General features: G+C 47.1%; 1 protein-coding gene across 2 annotated transcripts in view; it reads left to right on the top strand.

The window, feature by feature from the left end:
• ADAMTS17 (ADAM metallopeptidase with thrombospondin type 1 motif 17) overlaps positions 1–20,219 on the top strand; it is a 327,885-nt gene that overhangs the window by 203,942 nt on the left and 103,724 nt on the right. For both annotated transcript variants that reach the window (XM_053581837.1, XM_053581836.1), the window contains exons 13-14: positions 5,686–5,852; positions 13,515–13,642. In XM_053581837.1, coding sequence (XP_053437812.1) covers positions 5,686–5,852; positions 13,515–13,642 — 295 coding nt within the window. The remainder of the gene's footprint in view (positions 1–5,685; positions 5,853–13,514; positions 13,643–20,219) is intronic.

Genomic DNA, 20,219 nt, shown 5'->3' with positions numbered 1-20,219 from the left:
CAGCCCTCAGAATGGGAGAAGATATTTGCAGGGTATATCTCTGACAAAGGTTTAGTAACCAGAATCCACAGAGAACTCAAACGCATCAGCAAGAAAAAAACAAGGGATCCCATCGCAGGCTGGGCAAGGGATTTGAAGAGAAACTTCTCTGAAGAAGACAGGCGCACGGCCTTCAGACATATGAAAAAATGCTCATCATCTTTAATCATCAGAGAAATGCAAATCAAAACTACTTTGAGATATCATCTAACTCCACTGAGACTAGCCTATATCACAAAATCTCAAGACCAGAGATGTTGGCGTGGATGCGGAGAAAAGGGAACACTTCTGCACTGCTGGTGGGAATGCAAATTAATACATTCCTTTTGGAAAGATATATGGAGAACACTCAGAGATCTAAAAATAGATCTGCCATTCAATCCTGTAATCCCTCTGCTGGGCATATACCCAGAATACCAAAAATCACGTCATAACAAAGATATTATATTTGTACCAGAATGTTTATTGCAGCCCAATTCATAATTGCTAAGTCATGGAAAAAGCCCAAGTGCCCATCGATCCATGAATGGATTAATAAATTGTGGTATATGTACACCATGGAATACTATGCAGCCTTAAAGAAAGATGGAGACTTTACCTCTTTCTTGTTTACATGGATGGAGCTGGAACATCTACTTCTTAGTAAAGTATCTCAAGAATGGAAGAAAAAGTACCCAATGTACTCAGCCCTCCTATGAAACTAATTTGGGGCTCTCACATGAAAGCTATAACCCAGTTACAACCTAACAATAGGGGGAAGTGGGAAAGGGAGGGGGGGTGGGTAGAGGGAGGGGGATGGGTGGGATCACACCTGTGGTGCATCTTACAGGGGTATTTGCGAAACTTGGTAAATGTAGAATGTAAATGTTTTGGCACAGTAACTGAGATAACGCCAGAAAGGCTATGTTAACCATTGTGATAAAAATGTGTCAAATGGTCTGTGAAGCGAGTGTATGATGCCCCATGATCATATCAATGTATACAGTTATTATTTAATAAAAAAAAGTAAAATAAAATAAACTGGACAATTGAATCTTACAATGTGGAAACTCTAAAAACAGAAAAAGTTATTTTTGCCTTGCCAATGGTTTCTTTGTGTTGTTTTATGATTGAGGGGAATCTCTAGACCAAGAATCAACCTGAAATGAAAGTTTAATGTCTTCTCAGGTCCTGGGGGTTTTGTTTGTTTGATTGCTTTTTGTTTTGTTTTGAGACAAAGTCTCTCTCTCTGTTGCCTGCCCTAGTGTTCAGTGGTGTTATCATAGCTCATTGCAACCTAAAACTCCTCGGCAAGCCATCTTCCTGCCTCAGCCTCCAAAATAATTGGGACTACAGATGTGTGCTACCACACTAAGCTAATTGTTTTTTTTTTAATTTCTTATAGATATGAGGTGTCACCATGTTGCTCAGACTAGTCTTGAACTTCCTACCTTGGCTTCTCAAAGTCATCAGCCACTATGCCCAGCCTCAGGTCTTTTTTGAAGCTGAATCTTTTTTTTTTTTTTTTTTTTTTTTGTAGAGACAGAGTCTCACTTTATGGCCCTCAGTAAAGTGCCGTGGCCTCACACAGCTCACAGCAACCTCCAACTCCTGGGCCTAAGTAATTCTCTTGCCTCAGCCTCCCGAGTAGCTGGGACTACAGGCGCCCGCCACAACGCCCGGCCATTTTTTGGTTGCAGTTTGGCTGGGGCCGGGTTTGAACCCGCCACCCTTGGTATATGGGGCCGGCGCCCTACCGACTGAGCCACAGGCACCGCCCTGAAGCTGAATCTTTTTCTGGCCATGCTGGTAGCTTTCTAAATTCTCCTGGATATGCATTTTCTTTTAAATGACTTAATTCTAAAGTGTCTGGCTCCGAAAGGGAAAAAATAGGAGGGATTCTTTTCTTTGAAGAACCCCCAAAGCCACTTCACCTGGTGGAGGTTGCAATAATGTCAGCCAATCTCTATGTCTAGACTTCAGCAATCAGAAGCAACAATCAACAATGAGAACACAGATTCAGATATTTGGAAGACAGGGTTCTTATTGCTCACCCTGGCTCCTGCAAGCTGCACCAGAAACACAGGCATGGCTTCCTACCATGGGGCTGGGAAGCAAAGAATGGGCCATAGCTGTCACCACACTGAAGGCTGAAATAGACCAAAATTAATGTAGTTTACCAGTTTTTCCCCTAGAATCTGAAAGCCTTCAAATAGACTCTAGAGTTTCAAAATCATTACTTAGGACCGTTGTTGCCAATACAATTCTTGTGTAAGTGAAGAGATGGATTCCTGGTTCTTCCCATGCCACAGCCATCTTCCCTGACCTCATTTCTCTTGTGGTGATTTTAAGATAAACTTTGATAATATCATTCAGTTCAATCTAACTACTGCTGATCAAAGAGCACCCTGTGCAAAGTTCCCTTCTGGAGGCTGCAGAGAAATAGGAGGAAGACTGGCTTCCATTTCACAAGGCTAATGGTAAAAAAAAAAAAAAAAAAAAAACCAGCACAGGAGAGGCTGAAACAAAAGGAAGAGAGGTTCCAGGTAGAAAAAAAAAAAAAGCTTCTAGTGGAGATGGCCTCAAGGATGGGTAGGGATGAGAGATGGAGACAAAGGGGGAGTAGGCTAGATAAGGGGCCCAAAGGAGACTTGCCTATGGGAGAAGTTTGGACAAGGAGAAGCAGCAGCATGAGGTCTGGAGGGAGGCTCTCCAAAGCACATGTGGTATCCCAGGGACTGCCACCTCCAGGCCCACTTTCTGCTGGATCCAGTTCTCTTTTGTCATGTCTAGTCTCCTGTCCAGGTACCCACTGTCAGTTGTACAGGCAGCTGGTGTCTGTGAATCAGCCAGATGTAGAAGTGGAAAAATCAGTTGGTGAGAAGGGATGAAACTGAAGGCAAAATGAAGCTTGATGACTACATAGGAAGTCAGTTACCTAACATCTGCAAGTCACGTCCACACCCTACAGTATGTAGGACATGTACTTTCCTTAATTCTAGAAACCAACCTAATATATATTTTTAAACTCCCAGTTCATGTGGGATTCTCACTTTGATATTGTCACTTTGTTTATACTTTATCTTCCTATGTCTATGTCTGTGCCCCACTTTCCCTGAGCCTACATCTCACTTCTGTGAGGATGTATCTGTCTGGCAGCATCTGTCCATCTGGTACCTGGTTTCCTGTGACTTCCATAACAAAGCACCACAAGCTAAGTGGCCTCAACAACAGAAATTTGTTGTCTCACAGTTCCAGAGGCTGGAAATCCAAGATCAAGATGTCAATAGGGCCAGCTCCCTCTGAGGGCTGTGAGAAGACTCTGTCCCAGCCCTCTCTACTAACTTCTCTTTGTTTGCTGACAAATTTTGGCATTCCTTAGAGTGTAGAAACTTCATCTAAATCTCTGCTTTCATCTTCTCAAGCTGTTCACTGTGTGTGGGTGTGTGTGTTTTTCCAGATTCCACTTTTTATAGGGGCCATTCACACTGAATTAAGGGCTCAATGTACTCTAGTATGACTCATCTTGACTAATCGTAACCACAATGGCCCTATTTCCTTATCAGGTCATATTGTGAGATACCGGAGGTTAGGGCTGCAACATACAAATTTCGAGGGGGGACACAGTTCAGCTTGTAACATCTTGCTACACAGCATCTGATGCATCCTCTCTGGGGAGTCCCCTCTTGCCATGGTGTTGTCTCTCCTGCTGGCCCTCATGGTTTTTGGGGGCCAGCCCATCTCTACTCCTTCCACCTGGTGCCCCGTCCAGGGTTCTCTGGGAGGCTTTCTCAGGCTCCATCTACATATATGCACCATGCAATTGTTTCTGAGGTCAGCTTCCCCCGGTCTTTTAGACAGGAAATAGAACAAATGGTCCCTCTGCTCCCAGGTCCTATAAGCCTTGTAGAAGTTTAGCCATTTCCTAACTTGAGCCTTCTTTGGAGACCAGAGCTCAGGGACTCACTATGGGGTCACCAGTGCATATAATCTGGCTAGACCTCCTGTGCTCCTGGAGAGGGAATTGCTCCCTGGAGCATATGAAATAGAGAGGTATGAAGGGAGTTGTTCTTTCTATGCAGAGTGTTTTCTTCAAGGCATTTGTGCAGACCAGGAACTGGCAAAGTGTGGCCCATGGATCAAATATGGGCATCTGGTGGTTTAAATAGTTTTTTGTTGTTGTTGTTTTGAGACAGAGTCTCATTTTGTCACCCTCGGTAGAGTGCTATAGCATCACAGCTCACAGCAACCTCCAGCTCTTGGGCTTAGGCGATTCTCTTGCCTCAGCCCCCTGAGTCCCTGGGACTACAGGCGCCCGGCACAATGCCTGGCTACTTTTTTGTTACAATTTGGCTGAGGCCAGGTTTGAACCCACCACCCTCAGTATATGGGGCTGGTGCCCTACTCACTGAGCCACAGGCGCCACCCTAAATACAGTTTTATTACAACACAGCCACACCCATTTTTATACATATGTCTCTGGCTGCTTTGGTGCTATAATGGGAGAGTTCAGTAGGAAACGTGTGGTTCACAAAGCCAAAAATCTTCATTTTCAAGCCCTTTATAGAAACAGATTGTCAATTCTTGGTATAGACTTGTATCACACAAAAGCATAAAGGCTTCTACCATCTCCTGCTGTTATACCTGTCCCCTAAAGCAATGATTGCAGGGTAGCCTTACCACCCAAACACAAGAAATGTCAAAGGGAGAAAAAGAAATACTAAAAATGACATGGTTAGTGTATCAGTAATGCCATTCTGCCAACAGATATGTAAAATGTGTGCAAAGTCCTTGAGCATAGCAGTTGTGATTTGTGCCCCTTTATCCCTCATATGCTGAATTTCAATAAAAAGTATAGGGAGTTAAGAAGAAAAACAAGAAATCTCATTCCATCATGATGATCTTGGCATCAGGGAAATGAACTGAACTGAGGTTTCACAAGTCAGGGTCCTCCAAGGATATCTGTGGCCTCGTGGAAGAGCTAGGTGGAGCCACACTTGAGCCACCTAGGCTGTCATGCTCATGGACGTGGCTTGGGTCTCCAGAACAGCTTGAAAGCCCAAGGTAAGCAGAGAGTGTCTCGGATGCAGGACGGCAGCACTGACCACATGTGGTTGCACACAGGCAGGTAAAGGAGGCACAGCAGGGTCTAACTGGTCTCTACCTAAAACCCATGAGCACGTGAACTCATTCTTGTTCTTTCCTTATAAAGTAAATAATATGTTTATTACTCATCCTGAAACCTAGTGGCCTCCAGAGCATACCTAGGAGCCATATAAAGGTTTTCCTTTCAGAAAACAGTCCCTTAAACACACCCTACCCCAAAAAACTGTTCCTTGGGTTTTCAGTGTTACCTGTGAGCAGATTTTAAATTCAGATGAAAGACACAATTTGTGGCCCTTGCTGAAGTGGTACCCACCACACTCTGTTTCCAGATAACCTTGGTTTATAATTCTTGGGTGTATCTTTCTGATGGCTATCTTGAATGTGTTGTCAGCTCAACACATTTGGGTCTGGGATTGCCAATACATGGTCTTTCACAGCAGAGGAGGCTACCTGGGAACTCCTACCCCACATGTTCCCCTTCCTGGCAAGAGAGACAAACACGGAGCATACCTGCTCTCCTGCAACCCAATCTGGTTAACACAGACCTTCTTCTTCCTCCAGACCTGGGCCGGGAGGCACACACTGTCTCGGTGCCAGTGTGGAGCATGCAGTCTGTGAGAACCCACCCTGTCCCAAGGGTCTGCCCAGCTTCCGGGACCAGCAGTGCCAGGCGCATGACCGACTGAGCAGCAAGAAGAAGGGCCTGCTGACAGCAGTGGTGGTTGATGGTAAAGGCATACGGCATGTCCTTGCACGGTGACCTCCTTCTCTCCTCCCCCAAGACCATAAAAACCACCTAGGGAAACCCACACGACACCCTCCCCACCCCAAATCCACCCTACAGGGCATCCAGTTTCCTCTGCACAAGTCAACTGGGCCCCACTTCTTGAGCAGTGGGATTGAACTTGAATGACCCAACTCTCTGAGCTCTCCCCCCAGCAGTTGTTGAGGCAGGCAGCAGGCCAGATGCATACTGCTCCCCCATTTGCACCAAGGCGGGTGTGCTGTGACCTGAGGGACCCAGGACAAACTTGGGTGAGAGTGAGGCCCCATGGGAGGGGCAGTGTTTCTGTGTGTCTGCTATTTTACTTTCCAACATGAATGCTTTCCTTCCTTTCCTTAGTTTATTTTGAATTGGCTCTTATTCCTTGACTGGGGTGTTGGAGAAAATTTCGAGAATAGTTTACAATTTGGGAAAGATGATGATAAGCACAGGTCATATTTTCTTTCTAAGAACTTTCTCCTCAATCAATAGGCCCCACCCCCACTGGGCCATTGTAAGCATTTCCAGTGGCTGATAAAATACCAGGTGATGTGTCATGTCTGTGTGGGATTTGAAATGTCCGTTTATTGTAGAGAAGGACACCCCAGGACCTGGTTCAGGGCCAGTTTCCACTAAAATTGTTGCTTTTCAGGAACTTCGTGCTCTAATGACGATAATATGGTCCCATTAATCAACATAACCACATTCCAGGGACCAGTTAGCTCTCCACACACCATCTCATTGAATATGCAGAATAAGCTGTGCAGAGGACAAGAGGGCTGAGGTTACAGGACACAGCTGAACTTCTGCAGCTGACCAGAGGCCAGTATGGGAGCTGACTCCAGTTCTGTAGGCGTTAAGGGGACTCCCAGAAAATAGCCAGCTATCATCTAGCTTCCAATACTTCAGCAAGACAGAATGTGACCTCTTGGGTGCAGATGAGGTACCTAAATTAAGAATAAAAGGCCTGTCTTTCAGACAGCTTCAAAAGTGTCTTGCAGAAGAATGATGTTCCAAAGCCATGTATCTTAGGTTTCTTCCCTATAACAGGAAGAACTTTTGAAATCTACATCTTGCAGTCTGTTGTTACTAGTTCAAGTGTGTGTCACTGTGCTAGGGCAGGCCCAGGCATTGCTGCAACAGTGGCCTTAGATCTGCGGCTTTAGCCCAACAGCCTGGGCCATCCTCATTGAGCTGACTTGCAAAGTGACACATGATGTTGTAATCTACAAGGTAATGCCATGTCACTCAGCTGCAGACTTGTTTTTTTATTTAATTTTTATGTATTTATTTATTTTGAGACAGAGTTTCACTCTGTCACCCTGGATAAAGTGCTGTGGTGTCATAGTTCACAGCAACCTAAAACACTTGGGTTTAAGCGATTCTCTTGCCTCAGCCTCCCAAGTAGCTGGGACTACAGTGCCCACCACAACACCCAGCTATTTTTTGTTGCAGTTGTCGTTGTTGTTTAGCTGGTCCAGGCCGGGTTCGAGCCTGCCACCCTTAGTGCATGTGGCCAGTGCCGTAACCACTATGCTATGGGCGCCGCGTCAGCACCTCAAACTCTTTAGCTCAAGAGATCCTCTTGCCTCAGCCTTCTGAGCAGGTGAGACTAGTGGCATGCACCACCTTGCCTGGCTAGTTTTTCTATTTTTAGTAGAGACAAGGTCTTGCTCTTGCTTAGGCTGGTCTTAAATTCTTGAGCTCAAGCTCAACCTCCCACCTTGGACTCCCAGAGTGCTAGGATTATAGGTGTGAGCCACAGTGCCAGGAGATCCCAGATATTCTCCTTTTTAAAAAAAGAATACTACCTTCAGGGGCTGTGCATGTAGCTACGCACTTGTTTAGCAGCAGAATTCGAGGGAAACACAGCCTTGACATACTGGACTTCCCCTGCAGGTGAGAGAGAGGAGCCCTGCCCTCTGCCTGAAAGAATGTGCACACCTGCATGCAAGCAGTCCCTTGCCTCTCTCTGCCTGGTGGAGAATCTGACGCAGGAAGAGGCAGGAGGATTCTGGCTGTGTCAGACAGATCCAGATCCCTGATCAGGATGGCCCCAGAGAGAGCTGCCATCTTTCCAGCACGGTGGCCAGTTCTGATGAGAAGCAGCCTTACTTCCAAACCTTCAGCTATCCCCAATATGCCAGATAAAGACCCTTTTAGGCCTCATTCCTGTCCTCTCCAACTTTGTAGGAGCAAAGAAAGGTCAGGTTGAAGACAGACTCACCCCTTTTCCCTTTCTACGCAACTATGTGCATGAAGTTGTTATTTTTTCAGTTTTTAACACTCCTGCCTCATTTATTCAATGCACAAATCCCACTTAAATGTCTGTTTTTCCACAGATTTCTCCAAGTCCAAATTAGACCTCTATGTTCCTCCTAACCCCTTTTGGATGGCTGAACGCCTTGGTTGCCTTATCATCACTGTGGCTGAGTCTCAGATCCTCCATCCAGGAAGCCTTGCAGTGAGGCTATCTGAGGAGCTCATGGGGTTCAGAATGTGACTGTTCACCCACTTGCTCTTTGGGTCTTTCTGCCCAAGTAAGAAACAGTCATCACTAGATTCCTGCTGCCTTTGATCTAAAAAGTACAAACCCTATTTGATTAAGGACAGATAACAGGCAATGTAAGTGTTTTGCCTTTGAATGCAAGACCTCCAAGTCTGGGGTTTTGCAAAGGAAGCTCGACACATCCTCGTTGGAGTGGAATTGTGATGGCTTCTTGCCTACATGGTTTCCTTTCTCTCAAATATAAATCAAAGCCAGCATTTTCAAAAGGAGCATTTTACAAGGGTAAAAACAAAATAATAAATGGTCAATTCAGAAGGCAGGAGGAGAATACAGATTATAAGTGTTCCTCTCAAAATTCGTTTTATAAAAGGCACAATTCTAGCTCAGCTGTGATAGGAGCGATTCTTGTGGTCAGGCTCCTCTGAAGCCCTTATGACTGCCCTATTCATAGCATTGCTATCGCTGGAGAATTCTTTGGTGAGTGGCACATAGTTCAAGAAAGGGGAAGCTATATTTTTTTCTTTTCTTTCTCTCCCATTTTTGTTTAAAAAGAATTCTTGCAGAGGTAGATTTTCCAAGGGACAATTCAGGACCACAGATCCATACCACCTCCAACAGAAGACAAAGACTCTCCTTAGAAAACATTTCTAAGTGGAAAACCTTTAGACAGAGCCCATGAGATGGCCAGTAGCCAACTCACCCCATTTGTGCTTTCCCCACAGAATCTCTTTGAAGTGGAAACCTTCAAGAGTTCAGTCCTCTCTGCCCAGGCCAATAGGCCACCAGCCCACTGAAGTGTCAGAGGGCCTGGTGGAAGCTGTGCCTGGATATGGCTGTGTGTTCCCAGCTCCTTTTCCCTGGCATGGCAGAGCCTTTGCTCTAACCCTGGGTCTGAGCCTCCACAGGGACGGAGGTATGGTGGTTAGGGCTCTCTGATGCCAAGTCAGCTGGAGCTGCTGGATGAAAAAGACAGAAGCTGTTGCAAAGATGCCACATGTCTCGTAGGAGAGAGAGACATGGGGCCCTGGCCTCTGAAGATGTTGGGACCTTCTCGCCATGACCTCCACAGCTCTCTCTTGCCCTTCGTGTAATCCTGTGCCCGCTGCAGGCTGGTTTTCTCACAGCATGTCCACATTGCCTGCTGAGAGGGCAGCCCACACTCCTTATTCAGATCTTTAGGGGCCAGATGTGGTGCGGAATTCAGAGCATTGTAGGTGTTAAGAGCTGTAATAACAGTGCATCAGCCAAATGTTCCTATCCCCTGTGGGACCCAGGGAAGCACTGCACAGTCAGGACATGGATATGTCCACCAGTACCCGCCTCAGTGAGGGGACGTTAGTCCTACCAAAAGTCTCCTATCAGTCCAGGCTGGCTTTGTTGCCAAATATGATTGCTGCAGATGTGGAAGGATGCTTGCATTCAGAAGTTTGGGGACTTGTGAATTACAGGCAAGGTAGTGTGACTTTCTGTGGGATCAGTGAGCAGACATGACCTTGCTGTACCTGACTTTCAGTATCGAGTTCCCAGGAAAGAGACTAGGAATGGCACAGCTAAGGGCAGATACTCACCACTAGTCTAACTGACTGAGGCCTGGCCAGGAAGCCTTGGTGGGCAGCTTCCCCAGTGTGTGTATCCCACACACGGCCAGGCAGAGCTTGGGTGAATACTGGCATGGCCTCAATTTAGTGATGTCTCTTCTGTACTGAGACGTTCTAACCACTGGCAGAGAGAGAACAGTGAGAGTGCTAAGAGCCACAAGTGTCCTCTTTATCGAAGAGCACCAGGAGGACCCTTCTGAGCCCCTGGCAAGCAGATTTGATCTTGTGGTTCTTGAATCCATGAGCCCATCTCTCTGCCCTGTCTGTGGCTTTCCCCAGCTACAGAGAAGTCCTGACCGAGGCAAGACAGCCCAGCCTTAGTCAGAATTCCATCTCCACACATACAGCTGTGCAGGGGAGTTGCTCTAAGTTTCTTTACTCTGAGTGTGTGGTCGTATATCTTTAAAGAGCATAAGATCTCCTTCTGCAGCTTCTAAACTACTTGGAGTATGAGAGTCAACACTGAATCCCATCACCTTGTATCAGGGTCTCCTAGAGATTAATTTCCCACCCAGCACAGCCTGAATGGAAATAGAGGCTTTCAAGGGGCCCTGAGTTACTTTCTCATATTTTAGTAAAAGGCGAAAGATTTATGCGATCTGAAGAGAAACCAGAGTATACTTTCTCATATTTTAAATGGTTATCTAAAGATAACCTTTGGGAGATAGTGTTAGGCCTTGCCAGAGGAGTAGGTTCCCTGAATTCTGAGCAGAGGCTTCAGAAAAGGAGATGGACAAATGAATGGGGAGAATTGTGGCTGAGCAGAAAAATGAAACCCCAACTCTGAAAACTGTTCTAGAGCCTGGTTGGTCCTCTCTGGCCAAGCCAGAGAGAGCAATGTCTGCAGGTGGGGGCATCCCAAACAGGTGGCATGGAATGAATCTTTTTGCTAGGATCATGGCTAGTGTTGCCCCATCCAGAGTTGGCCTTGGAGAGCTCCCACTTCTCTGATGTTCACACCAAAGAGCCCAGACAAACAATCTTCATACCTACCAACTGTAGTTTTTCTAACTTGCCTCAAAACAGCCTCTACCATTCTACGCAAACCTCATTTCCATTTCTGCTCACTTCAGAGTATATACTCCAAAGCCAGAAACATTTGTGAAACCAGTGGTTTGTTTTCAGCAATGTCATTTTGCTCCTTGGTAATTTAGGGCCCATGAGTTCTCCATTCAGAGAGCAAGCAGTGGTGGTGGGAATTGAACCAGGCCAGAGCTCAGAGGCCAAGGTGTGGCCCTGCCAGTCGAGGGAGACTGGGCTGTCAGGTACATCCCAGGAGCCCTGAGTGCACATCTATAGGATGGCACAGTGACAGCACCCACCTGAAATGCATAGATACTAAGCTAGGCTGCCGGGCACATGGTAGATAGGAAACATTATTTATGATTTTACTGCCATCATCACTATTACAGCTATTGAACCAATCACCTCCCACTTCAGTCTAAAGATAATTAAAATCCATAGTTTCAAACCACTGCACCCAAGGGACCCTTCCTTCCAATGAAATAATAGTGGCAAGGGGTCTATATCCCACCAGTTCCCCAAAAAAGAGAACCTCAGGGCTCCCAGAGCAACTCAATCATCTTGTCAAAGGAGCCTCCAAGGGCTCATCACAGTTTACATCTCCATCTTTCACAGTTCGCCTCCACCAGCCGCCTCTGGTCTTCCCTGTAAGTGGAAGGAAGGACAACCACTCCCAGCCTGCCCGTGCAAGAAATGAGTCATTCCTTCCAGGTTACGCCTGGCCCTCTGACAGCTCACATCAGCCCCATCATAGGGGACATGTCACTGGACAGTAAGCCCGCCAGGGCCTCGGAAAGCTTACATCACACATCTTTCCTCAGCAGTGCCCACCGAGTACTTTGTGTAAGGGTGGGCTCACTCTGTGTTTGTTGATTGACTAAATGTTGGCACAGCATTTCTTTGCTGACCTGGGAAGCTAAAGATCTCTAGTCCCCTCTTCAAAGCAGATAACTAGAAGGACTAAACCCAGCGTTTCCACCACACCCAGGGAGCTTCTTCCTGGTGCTCTGAGACGAGATTCCCCATCAAGCATATTGACCAGCCAAGCTCCATGGGAGGTGTCTCTAGAAGGCAGTTGGACACAGGGATGGTTTAGTCATTCGGTCATGAGAGCCCCTGAGCCTGGGTGAGACAGCACATCTGCTCTGATGAAAACTCTGCAGCTAGAACACTGAGCTCCTCCAAGGCCAAGTCAGTTGTACGAGCCTTTCTCTGTCCCTGCGCTTGTTAGCCCAAGACCACCAGAAGGCCCACTTGGGGAGGGCTGCTGGTGGGGACACAGGGCCTGGCAAGGCAGTGTGAAGGTCTCTGACTCCCAAGAGGCTCCCTGTGCAGAACAATCATGTGAATGGCTTTAGGGTTAGGTGCCTGAGGAAAAGAGAAAAGGGGAGCATTCCACCTGCTCAGTGACTTACAGAAGAACCAAATATACTCATTTGTTCAAAAATATAGATAGTCCTTCTGTGACTACAGTCTTGGGTCAAAAGATGAGGACTTGGTCCCCTACCCTCTCAGGGCTCCCAGGCTTAGCAGGGTGTCAGTGTGAAGGTAGGTGAAGTTCTCCCTTTCACACTCCCTTAGCCATGGGACCTGCCTTGTGATAACTCACGTGGTATGTGGGAGGTACCCGGACAGTCGCCCAGCAGCAGGCTGGTCAGGCTTTACTGGAGGTGTGTGCCAAGCACAGTGCAGTGGCCTGTCTTCCCCACGGCAGAGACAGCAGGAGGGGACACCTCTGGGGTAGAAGTGTCCAGGGTGATGGGGCCCTTCAAGGAGGCCAAAGATAGGGGGGGTTTCCAGGCACAGAGAGCAGCCCAGGCAAAGGCATGAGAGCTGGGAGTGTGGGGGTTCCAGGAGCAGCAGACACTGGGATTCCATTCTGTCTGAGTACAGGACTAAAACAAGTTATTTTAGCAGCCCCCATGTCCCCTCTCTGTACACAAGCTATCTTAGCATCCCCTGTGTCCCCTCTCTGTGCCTTACCTGACCCAGTTTCTTCCAGGGACCCCATAGAACAGCTCTGTGCTGTTACCCAGGAGCTCTGGGAACACTGACCCTCTCACACAACCTCCACCCAGAGTCATCCTTGTTCACCCTCCCCTCCTTCTCCACCCCTGCTGTAAGAGCAGCTCCTGGCTTCACCCTTGACACCATTCAGCTTACAAAGGTGTTAGCACACAACCAGGCCTTTGTTCAGCCCAGTGTGTTTAGCGTCTTAAGAGGGGGAAGTGCCCGTATCTTTAGGAAGAAGGAAGCCCCCTTGGAGCTCTGAACTGTCTTGTCATTCTCTTGAGCCTGAGGGTCTTTCTCCCCATGCTGCGTCTAGCATCAGAGGAACTGGTACGTGTACCTGAGCAAGTATGCTGAAGTGCCATGGCCACTATTTACCTGTGCCAACCTCTCTTCCTTGGGTCTTCCCCTGCCCACATGTGCCTGTACCCCATGTGGCCCACACTTCCCTTCCCAGGACAACGTCCACCCATCTCTCTGTCCTCAGATAAGCCATGTGAACTCTACTGCTCACCCCTGGGGAAGGAGTCTCCGCTGCTGGTGGCTGACAGGGTCCTAGATGGCACTCCCTGTGGGCCCTACGAGACCGACCTCTGCGTGCACGGCAGGTGCCAGGTGACATGCTTTTTCATTATATTCTTGGTGGGGCTTTGGGGCTTAGGGTGGAGCTGAGGCCTTGGGAGGCCTGGGAGAATGGATTGACTCAGGAGGGCACCCAGTGGTGCTGCCACCTGTCCCCAACAGTGATGGAGTGGCATGCCCCTGACAGGCTAACAAGGAGGTAAGATGGCTGAAAGAACAGGAACAATATGGTCTTCTCAAAATTTTTCAAATTGTTTTGGACTTTTAAGACCAACAAAAGGGTAGCCAGAATGCTTAGATGAGACTGGAGGGTATCTGGGCAGCTGTGCTCTGTTTCCCGGGCAGGTCAATGTGCCTGCTTGGCACAGTCCCCAACTTCATCCTTATCTTGGATATCCATAACTCATTAGAATATGATAAATATTTAAGAAGACAAAAAGAGAGAAAGGAGGGAGGGAAGAATTAAGGAAGGAAGCTCACCCTCCACTGCATTATCACACCCATCCTCAGGCACACTGTAGCCCATGCCCTCCCTGGGCAGTCCTCCTGGCCTGAGGTAGCAGAGGTGACTCTGTGCTCCCTGTTCAGCCACCAGCATAAGCATCCTCCCAATGTAATACAGCAGCTGGAATTTGGGGGGGATTTTCAGTACCTAGAGGGGTGTGGCTCAGGTGATGGCACCTGGATTATGCCACAGCTATCACATTTCTGGGCAATTTATGGGAGAGCCCCAGTGTCTCAGTCCACTCGGTACTCAGGCTGCCATAACAAACCCCCACAGGCTAGGCAGCCTATATAAACTACAGAAACTTCTTGCTCATGGTTCTGGAAGATGGAATATCAGGATCAAGACATAAGCAGACTCCGTGTCTGGTCAGGGTGTGTTTCTCAGATGGCATTTTCTCACTGTGTCCTCACATGATGTAAGGGGCTGCTGAGCTCTCTCTGCATCTCTCTTATCATAGGGGCACTAATTCCATTCATAAGGGCCCCACCCACATGACCTAATCACTTCCTGAAGGCCCCACCCACTAACACTATCATTCTGGGCATTTGGATTTCAACATATGACTTTGGGGGACACACACATTCAGACACAGCACCCAGGGAATCCTTCCTTTGCCATGGACACCTGTTCCAGTCATTGTAGCAGCTCCTTTCCCTGAACTGTGTCCTGGGCAGGCAAGCCTGCAGGAGCCATCAGAGAAGGTAGCTGCCAGAGTCTGCAGCAGATGGATCAGCGCACTTGGCGTAGAAAGGAAAACTGGGGCTTTCCTCTAAAGTTCGGGCTTCTTTGGCCTCCATTGCCCAGCCCCTCTGTGAGACTATCCATGGAGTTCGCTTAGCGAGGGCCACTGAGGGCCCTTCAGAGTGTATTTGGAAGAAAGAAACTGCATTCCAGGGGCTCTAAGGCTCTTGGCGCTTCAGACCCCACATCTTCCAAAGTTAATAATACTCGGTTTCAAGGAAATCTTAAAAATATTGGGGAAAATATTTTTCCCACACACTGTCATCCTTGCTAATCTGTGGCTGTGCCAGACGATGGCCTCTGAGCCTCAGGCCCACTTGGCCACGCAGGCAGCAGACCTGGTTCATTCTCTGCTTCCCGATGCCTAGCAGAATTTTGGTGCATGAATAAAAAACAGAATAAAAGGAAACAAGACAGGAAGGCAGACATAAAGACAACTCCTAGGTGGTTCCTGCAACAAACCATTTCAACCCAAGTGGATTTCCTTTTCTTTGCAAAGTCCAAGCCATTTCCAAACATAGATTTTTTTCAGAAAAAAAGCTTGACAAGATCCAGACTCCTTTGGGGCTGCCTGGCTGTGTTATCAAAGACGGGTAAGTGTGGGTGATAAAGGCTTGGAGCCCGAGAGTCTTGGCAAGGTTGCCTCTCGGGGAAGGAGGCAGGGTTGAGTGGCTGAGCTGGGCTCCCAGGGATGCTTCCTTGTAGCAAAGAATGTGCAAGTTCCTGCCCTTCGGGCGATGTGAACAAAGCCCTTATCGTTATTACTGAATAAAGGCATTGCTGACAGTTCTTGGTAAGCCTGCAGGTGAGCCAAATGCAGAGTTGATTTCCTTCCTAAATTACACGTGTGTGAGCCACTCTCTCCAATGACTTGCACTCCTTGTGTTATAATTTTCCAAATCAGAGCAATACCTGCTGAGCCTCCCCAAGCCACTTGCCTGCATCTTCTGTAGTGTTATTGCCACTGAGAAGATATTTCTCAGAATCCTGAAATTTTCTGGCTGGTGTGCTCTGTGTTACTGGCTGGCTATTTTAGCTCTAAGTAATTTGTGCCAGTGGGCTCCTTGCATGACTTTGGTTTTAATCAGAGCCTTTCCAACCCACTAGGGAATCTTCCTCCTCCTGGGTCAGCACTGTACTGACAGTGAAACCTTCAGCCCTTTTGTCGGAGGAACAAGGGCAAGATGCCATTTAGTGCATCAGAATAGCCCTATGTCTATGATCATAAGGGTATCATCGAACCCAAGCCTGTTCTGCTCTTGGATGTTGTCTCAGTTAAGGCTGCTGTCACAGAATGCCACAGGCTGGGTGGCTCCTGAACGAGAGACATTTCTTCCTCAGTGTTTACAAGCTTTAAGTCTCAGCACGGTTGGCTTCTGGTAAGGGCCTAGGTCACTGACTTCTTGCTGTATCCTCACAAGGAAAAAAGACTTTGCTACTTCTCTGGCCTCTTCTTACAAAGGAACAGATCCCATTTGTGAGGGCTCCACCCTCATGACCTAATCACCTCCCAAAGGTCTTACTTTCCAAAGACCGTCACATTGGGATTAAAGGTTTGACATATGAATTTGGGGGGGGACACAAACATTCAGCCCTCTGCAGGTGTGATGGGAATGACATTGGGGCACAGGCACCTCTCCCCCACACTATCTCAGCACTTTCACCACTGTCATCACCCCTGTGTGCACTGGTACCTGCAGTGAGCCTGACATTGACCAGCAGAATCACTAGGGCCCAGAGGTGCAGATGAAGGTGCCTTTCATGATGCGCCACGGTGGTCTCACCCCTCCGGAACCTTGCCCTGCTGCAGGGAGACAACAACCTACCACTTCTCAGAAGGCCCATCTCCTGGATGGCTGTGCCCTGAGGACCTGCTGCCTCCAGGCAGTCCCCGAGTCCAAGCAGAAGGACCCCCGTCCTGGCACATGACAGCAGCCCCTGGGTGCAAACACCACTCAAGATTAAGCCCTAACAAACAACTTGCTTTCTGAAGGTAGTTAAAGACCATTTGTAATTTTTCTAACAATATAATTTTTTCAGAGAGAGGTTGTAAAGATTAATCTTAGCCTACTCTTAAATCATTTCTCATAAAACTCCAAATTATTAATCATGGTTAATGAACTTTTATCATAAAAATTGAACATACTTAAATAAGATGATAAATTAAGGACAAATACAGTATTTATGCCTCGTTGTAGTATTTGCAAGAACAGGATGTTCTGGATTTCTGTGGTACTTGTGAAAGAGTAAGGCAAGGAAAATTGGTTAAAGAGAATAATACTAATGTAATTTTTAAAATCATTGGTATAATTATCATTAGATAATGGCTAAAAGGTAGAAACCACACACACTTTGTATAAGACTGCACTTCAAGAAAGAGTGCCGTGACTTGCTTACTTGCTTTTTTCCTCTGTTCCCTTCAGCTATAAATTTTGCTATTTTGGGGTAGCTGAAGGAATTCTGGGAAATCTCGAGGAACATAGTAACTAGCTGGTAGAGGATAAGAGGCTCCAAAATGGCATTTTGAGTAGATTCTACTATACTCCAAATAGCAGGCTGATTCAAACCATAACATGAAACATGGAAATACCATTGATTCTGTTTTTATGAGGACTGAATTAAGTTTCATTTCAGTGAGTCACAAATTACTTAACATGCTGAAATTAAACTTAACAGCACTCATAAAAGTGGAAGGGAGTGGGGGAAGAAACATAAACATAGTATATTTTTCAGCAAGCCCCTATAAATCAGGAGCCCCGTCATTAATAATTCCTACTGTTGCCCTCCAGTGGCAAAGAAAGCGAGGTAGTAAGTTTCTAATACACATCCTGTCTCTGGAGCAACTGACATGCAGTCAGGGAGTCCAACCGATGCATGGCTTTCCCCTTTGGGCGGTGGACAGATCCAAGTATACCTGAGATCCTGACACTCTTGGCTTTCCTTTAGCACTTTACTAGTTTATGTACACTTACAGCAAACACGTTCCAATTGGGTTCATACTTCCTTGGGACCATAATCTGTGTCCATATCCTGGGCTTGGTGAACACCAAACCACAGTGCCTCAGGGCTGTGAGCTGTGTCAGTGGAGGAATCGTGCCTGACCTGTCTGTGTTCCCTTGTGAGCTGGCGCAGAGGAAAGCTTTTGATTGCATGTGGAAAAAATGAAAAGGAAAAAAAAGAGTGGGCAGATGGCTGAATGGATTACCTGTTCTTAGGGGTTCCATGGTTCTGGAATCTGGAGTTCATTTTAATGGAACATTTTCGTTGTCTATAATTTATTAGCTTCTCATTTTGTGTCCAAAGGTCCTATTACACATGTGAATTACTAGCGGAATTTAGGAGAATCGTAAGAGACTCTGGCCTCAGAGTATGAGCATGTACAGAAGAGGTCGTGGGCATGCAGGGAAATGTATGCTTCAGTCTGCATTTCTGTAATGCCCTCCCGTGTCCTGTCATTCCCTTCATCATGACCCTGTAGCTATGACTGTGGGTGCTAGGCTGTTATGCAGAGCATTCCTACAACTCTAAAGTGCCCTGCACCCCTTTTTTCCTGATGGACCTCCCCTTGCAACTTCTGGGTGGAGCCAGCAGGCTGAGCCCCATGTTCCTGCCTCTGCTATCTGGCACTCCACTAAATCCGCAGTTAAGGCACAAAACATAACAGTGAAGAGAATTAGAGGCCTCTAGACAAAAAGAAGACTCTACCTCTTTCAGGAGGACAACAGTGAATGGAAGTGGCATTGAAGGAACACAGCAGCAGAGGCCAGACTGGAACAGATGGAGAGTGGCAGCTGAAGAGAAAGCCCAAGGGTGGAAGTGAAGAGTAGAAACAGAGATGAGTGGAGGGCTGTGTACCCACGGCTGGCCCTGCCCTCAGAGCTTGCCAGGCTGTTCGGTAAACCATTAGGGGCTCCCTTGCGATGTCCTAGAATGAACCTTTAAGGAGATCCCATGCAGGAGGGGTGGCCTCTGTGCTGAGCAACAGTCTCCTGGGTTTGGGGGGTTGACTCCGGCTCCCTTCCCATGGGTCCCAAAAGGAAGCCCGCCCCACAACAGCACCTGCCTTCCCATACAGCTCTCCCTCGGTCAGCCCTTCTCTTCCTCATCCTCATACGTGAGTGGCAACCGGAGATCATCAGCTATTTGAGGAAAACCAGTAATGTGAATGAGAAAGACCAAGAAGAACAGAAGAGCTAACCTTGGCAGAAAATTGAAATAATGGTAGCATTCTGGGTGCAGCCAAACTATCAACCAAGCACACAGCCAAACTAAGAGTTTGAGACCTGGAAGAACTCAGAAATTTTACTTCCCATATATCCATTTTATGGAAATGACATGTAGTCTCACAAAATCAGGACAAAGTCCAGAAAGAAGAAGCTGAGCATGGCGGGCCCTGGTGGAGCTCCCCTAGGAGCCCCGTGTGTCCCCGGATGCTGTCTCTGGAGCTGGTCTGAAATCCACAGCTCTGAGAAGTCAAAACATCGTGTCTTCCCTCCTGCACAAGGAGAATGGCAGATAGCTACACAGTTGAAGAAAGCAAGTGCTGCTTACTCCAGCCAGAAAATAACCAGCCTAATAAGGACCATGTACAAGAAAGTCCCAGTTCAAATATGAAAAAATTCACCTGCTAGCTCGATTATAGGTCATCATGTTTATGCACTTGCTGAACGTGCAGAGTGTACTGACACCAACCTAGCCACATGTGTGGGTGTGGGGGGAGAAGACTATGGGGAATTATAAAACAGCCCTCCCTGCACTTGCAGGCTGTTGGGAAACCCACCCAGCACAGGCGAAGGCGTGACCAAGAGCCAGTGAGAGATTCAGATGTGGCAGAAAGCAGACACCGTGGAATTTGATTTGTTTGAGCAACAGATATTTGTCAAGCATGTTCCATGTTCCACTTGCTGGGCTTTCAGTGGAGAACAGGACGGAGAGGTTTCCCTGTCCAACATACAGACCGTGTAAGCTCACAAATGTGGTCACTCTAGAGCAGAGGTCCTCAAACTACGGCCCATGGTCCACATGTGGTGGTGTGATTGTATTTGTTCCCGTTTTGTTTTTTTACTTCAAAATAAGATATGTGCAGTGTGCATAGGAATTTGTTCATAGTTGTTGTTTTTTTTAACTATAGTCCAGCCCTCCAGCGGTCTGAAGGACAGTGAACTGGCCCCCTGTTTAAAAAGTTTAAGGACCCCTGCTCTAGAGCAATGTTTTTCAACCTTTTTTATCTCTTGGCACACTTGAACCTATAGTAAACTTCCATGGCACACTTAAATTATGTTGAGCAAAAAAAAAAAGAATATGCTTACGATGCTTTGAATTCTTTTGAAAATAATTAACGATCTTTAAAAATTTTCATGG

This window comes from Nycticebus coucang, chromosome 2 (genome assembly GCF_027406575.1).
Source record: "Nycticebus coucang isolate mNycCou1 chromosome 2, mNycCou1.pri, whole genome shotgun sequence".
Lineage (NCBI taxonomy): Eukaryota > Metazoa > Chordata > Mammalia > Primates > Lorisidae > Nycticebus > Nycticebus coucang.
The sequence above is the reverse complement of the archived record's forward strand: the minus strand, read 5'-3'. Positions and strand labels throughout refer to the sequence as shown.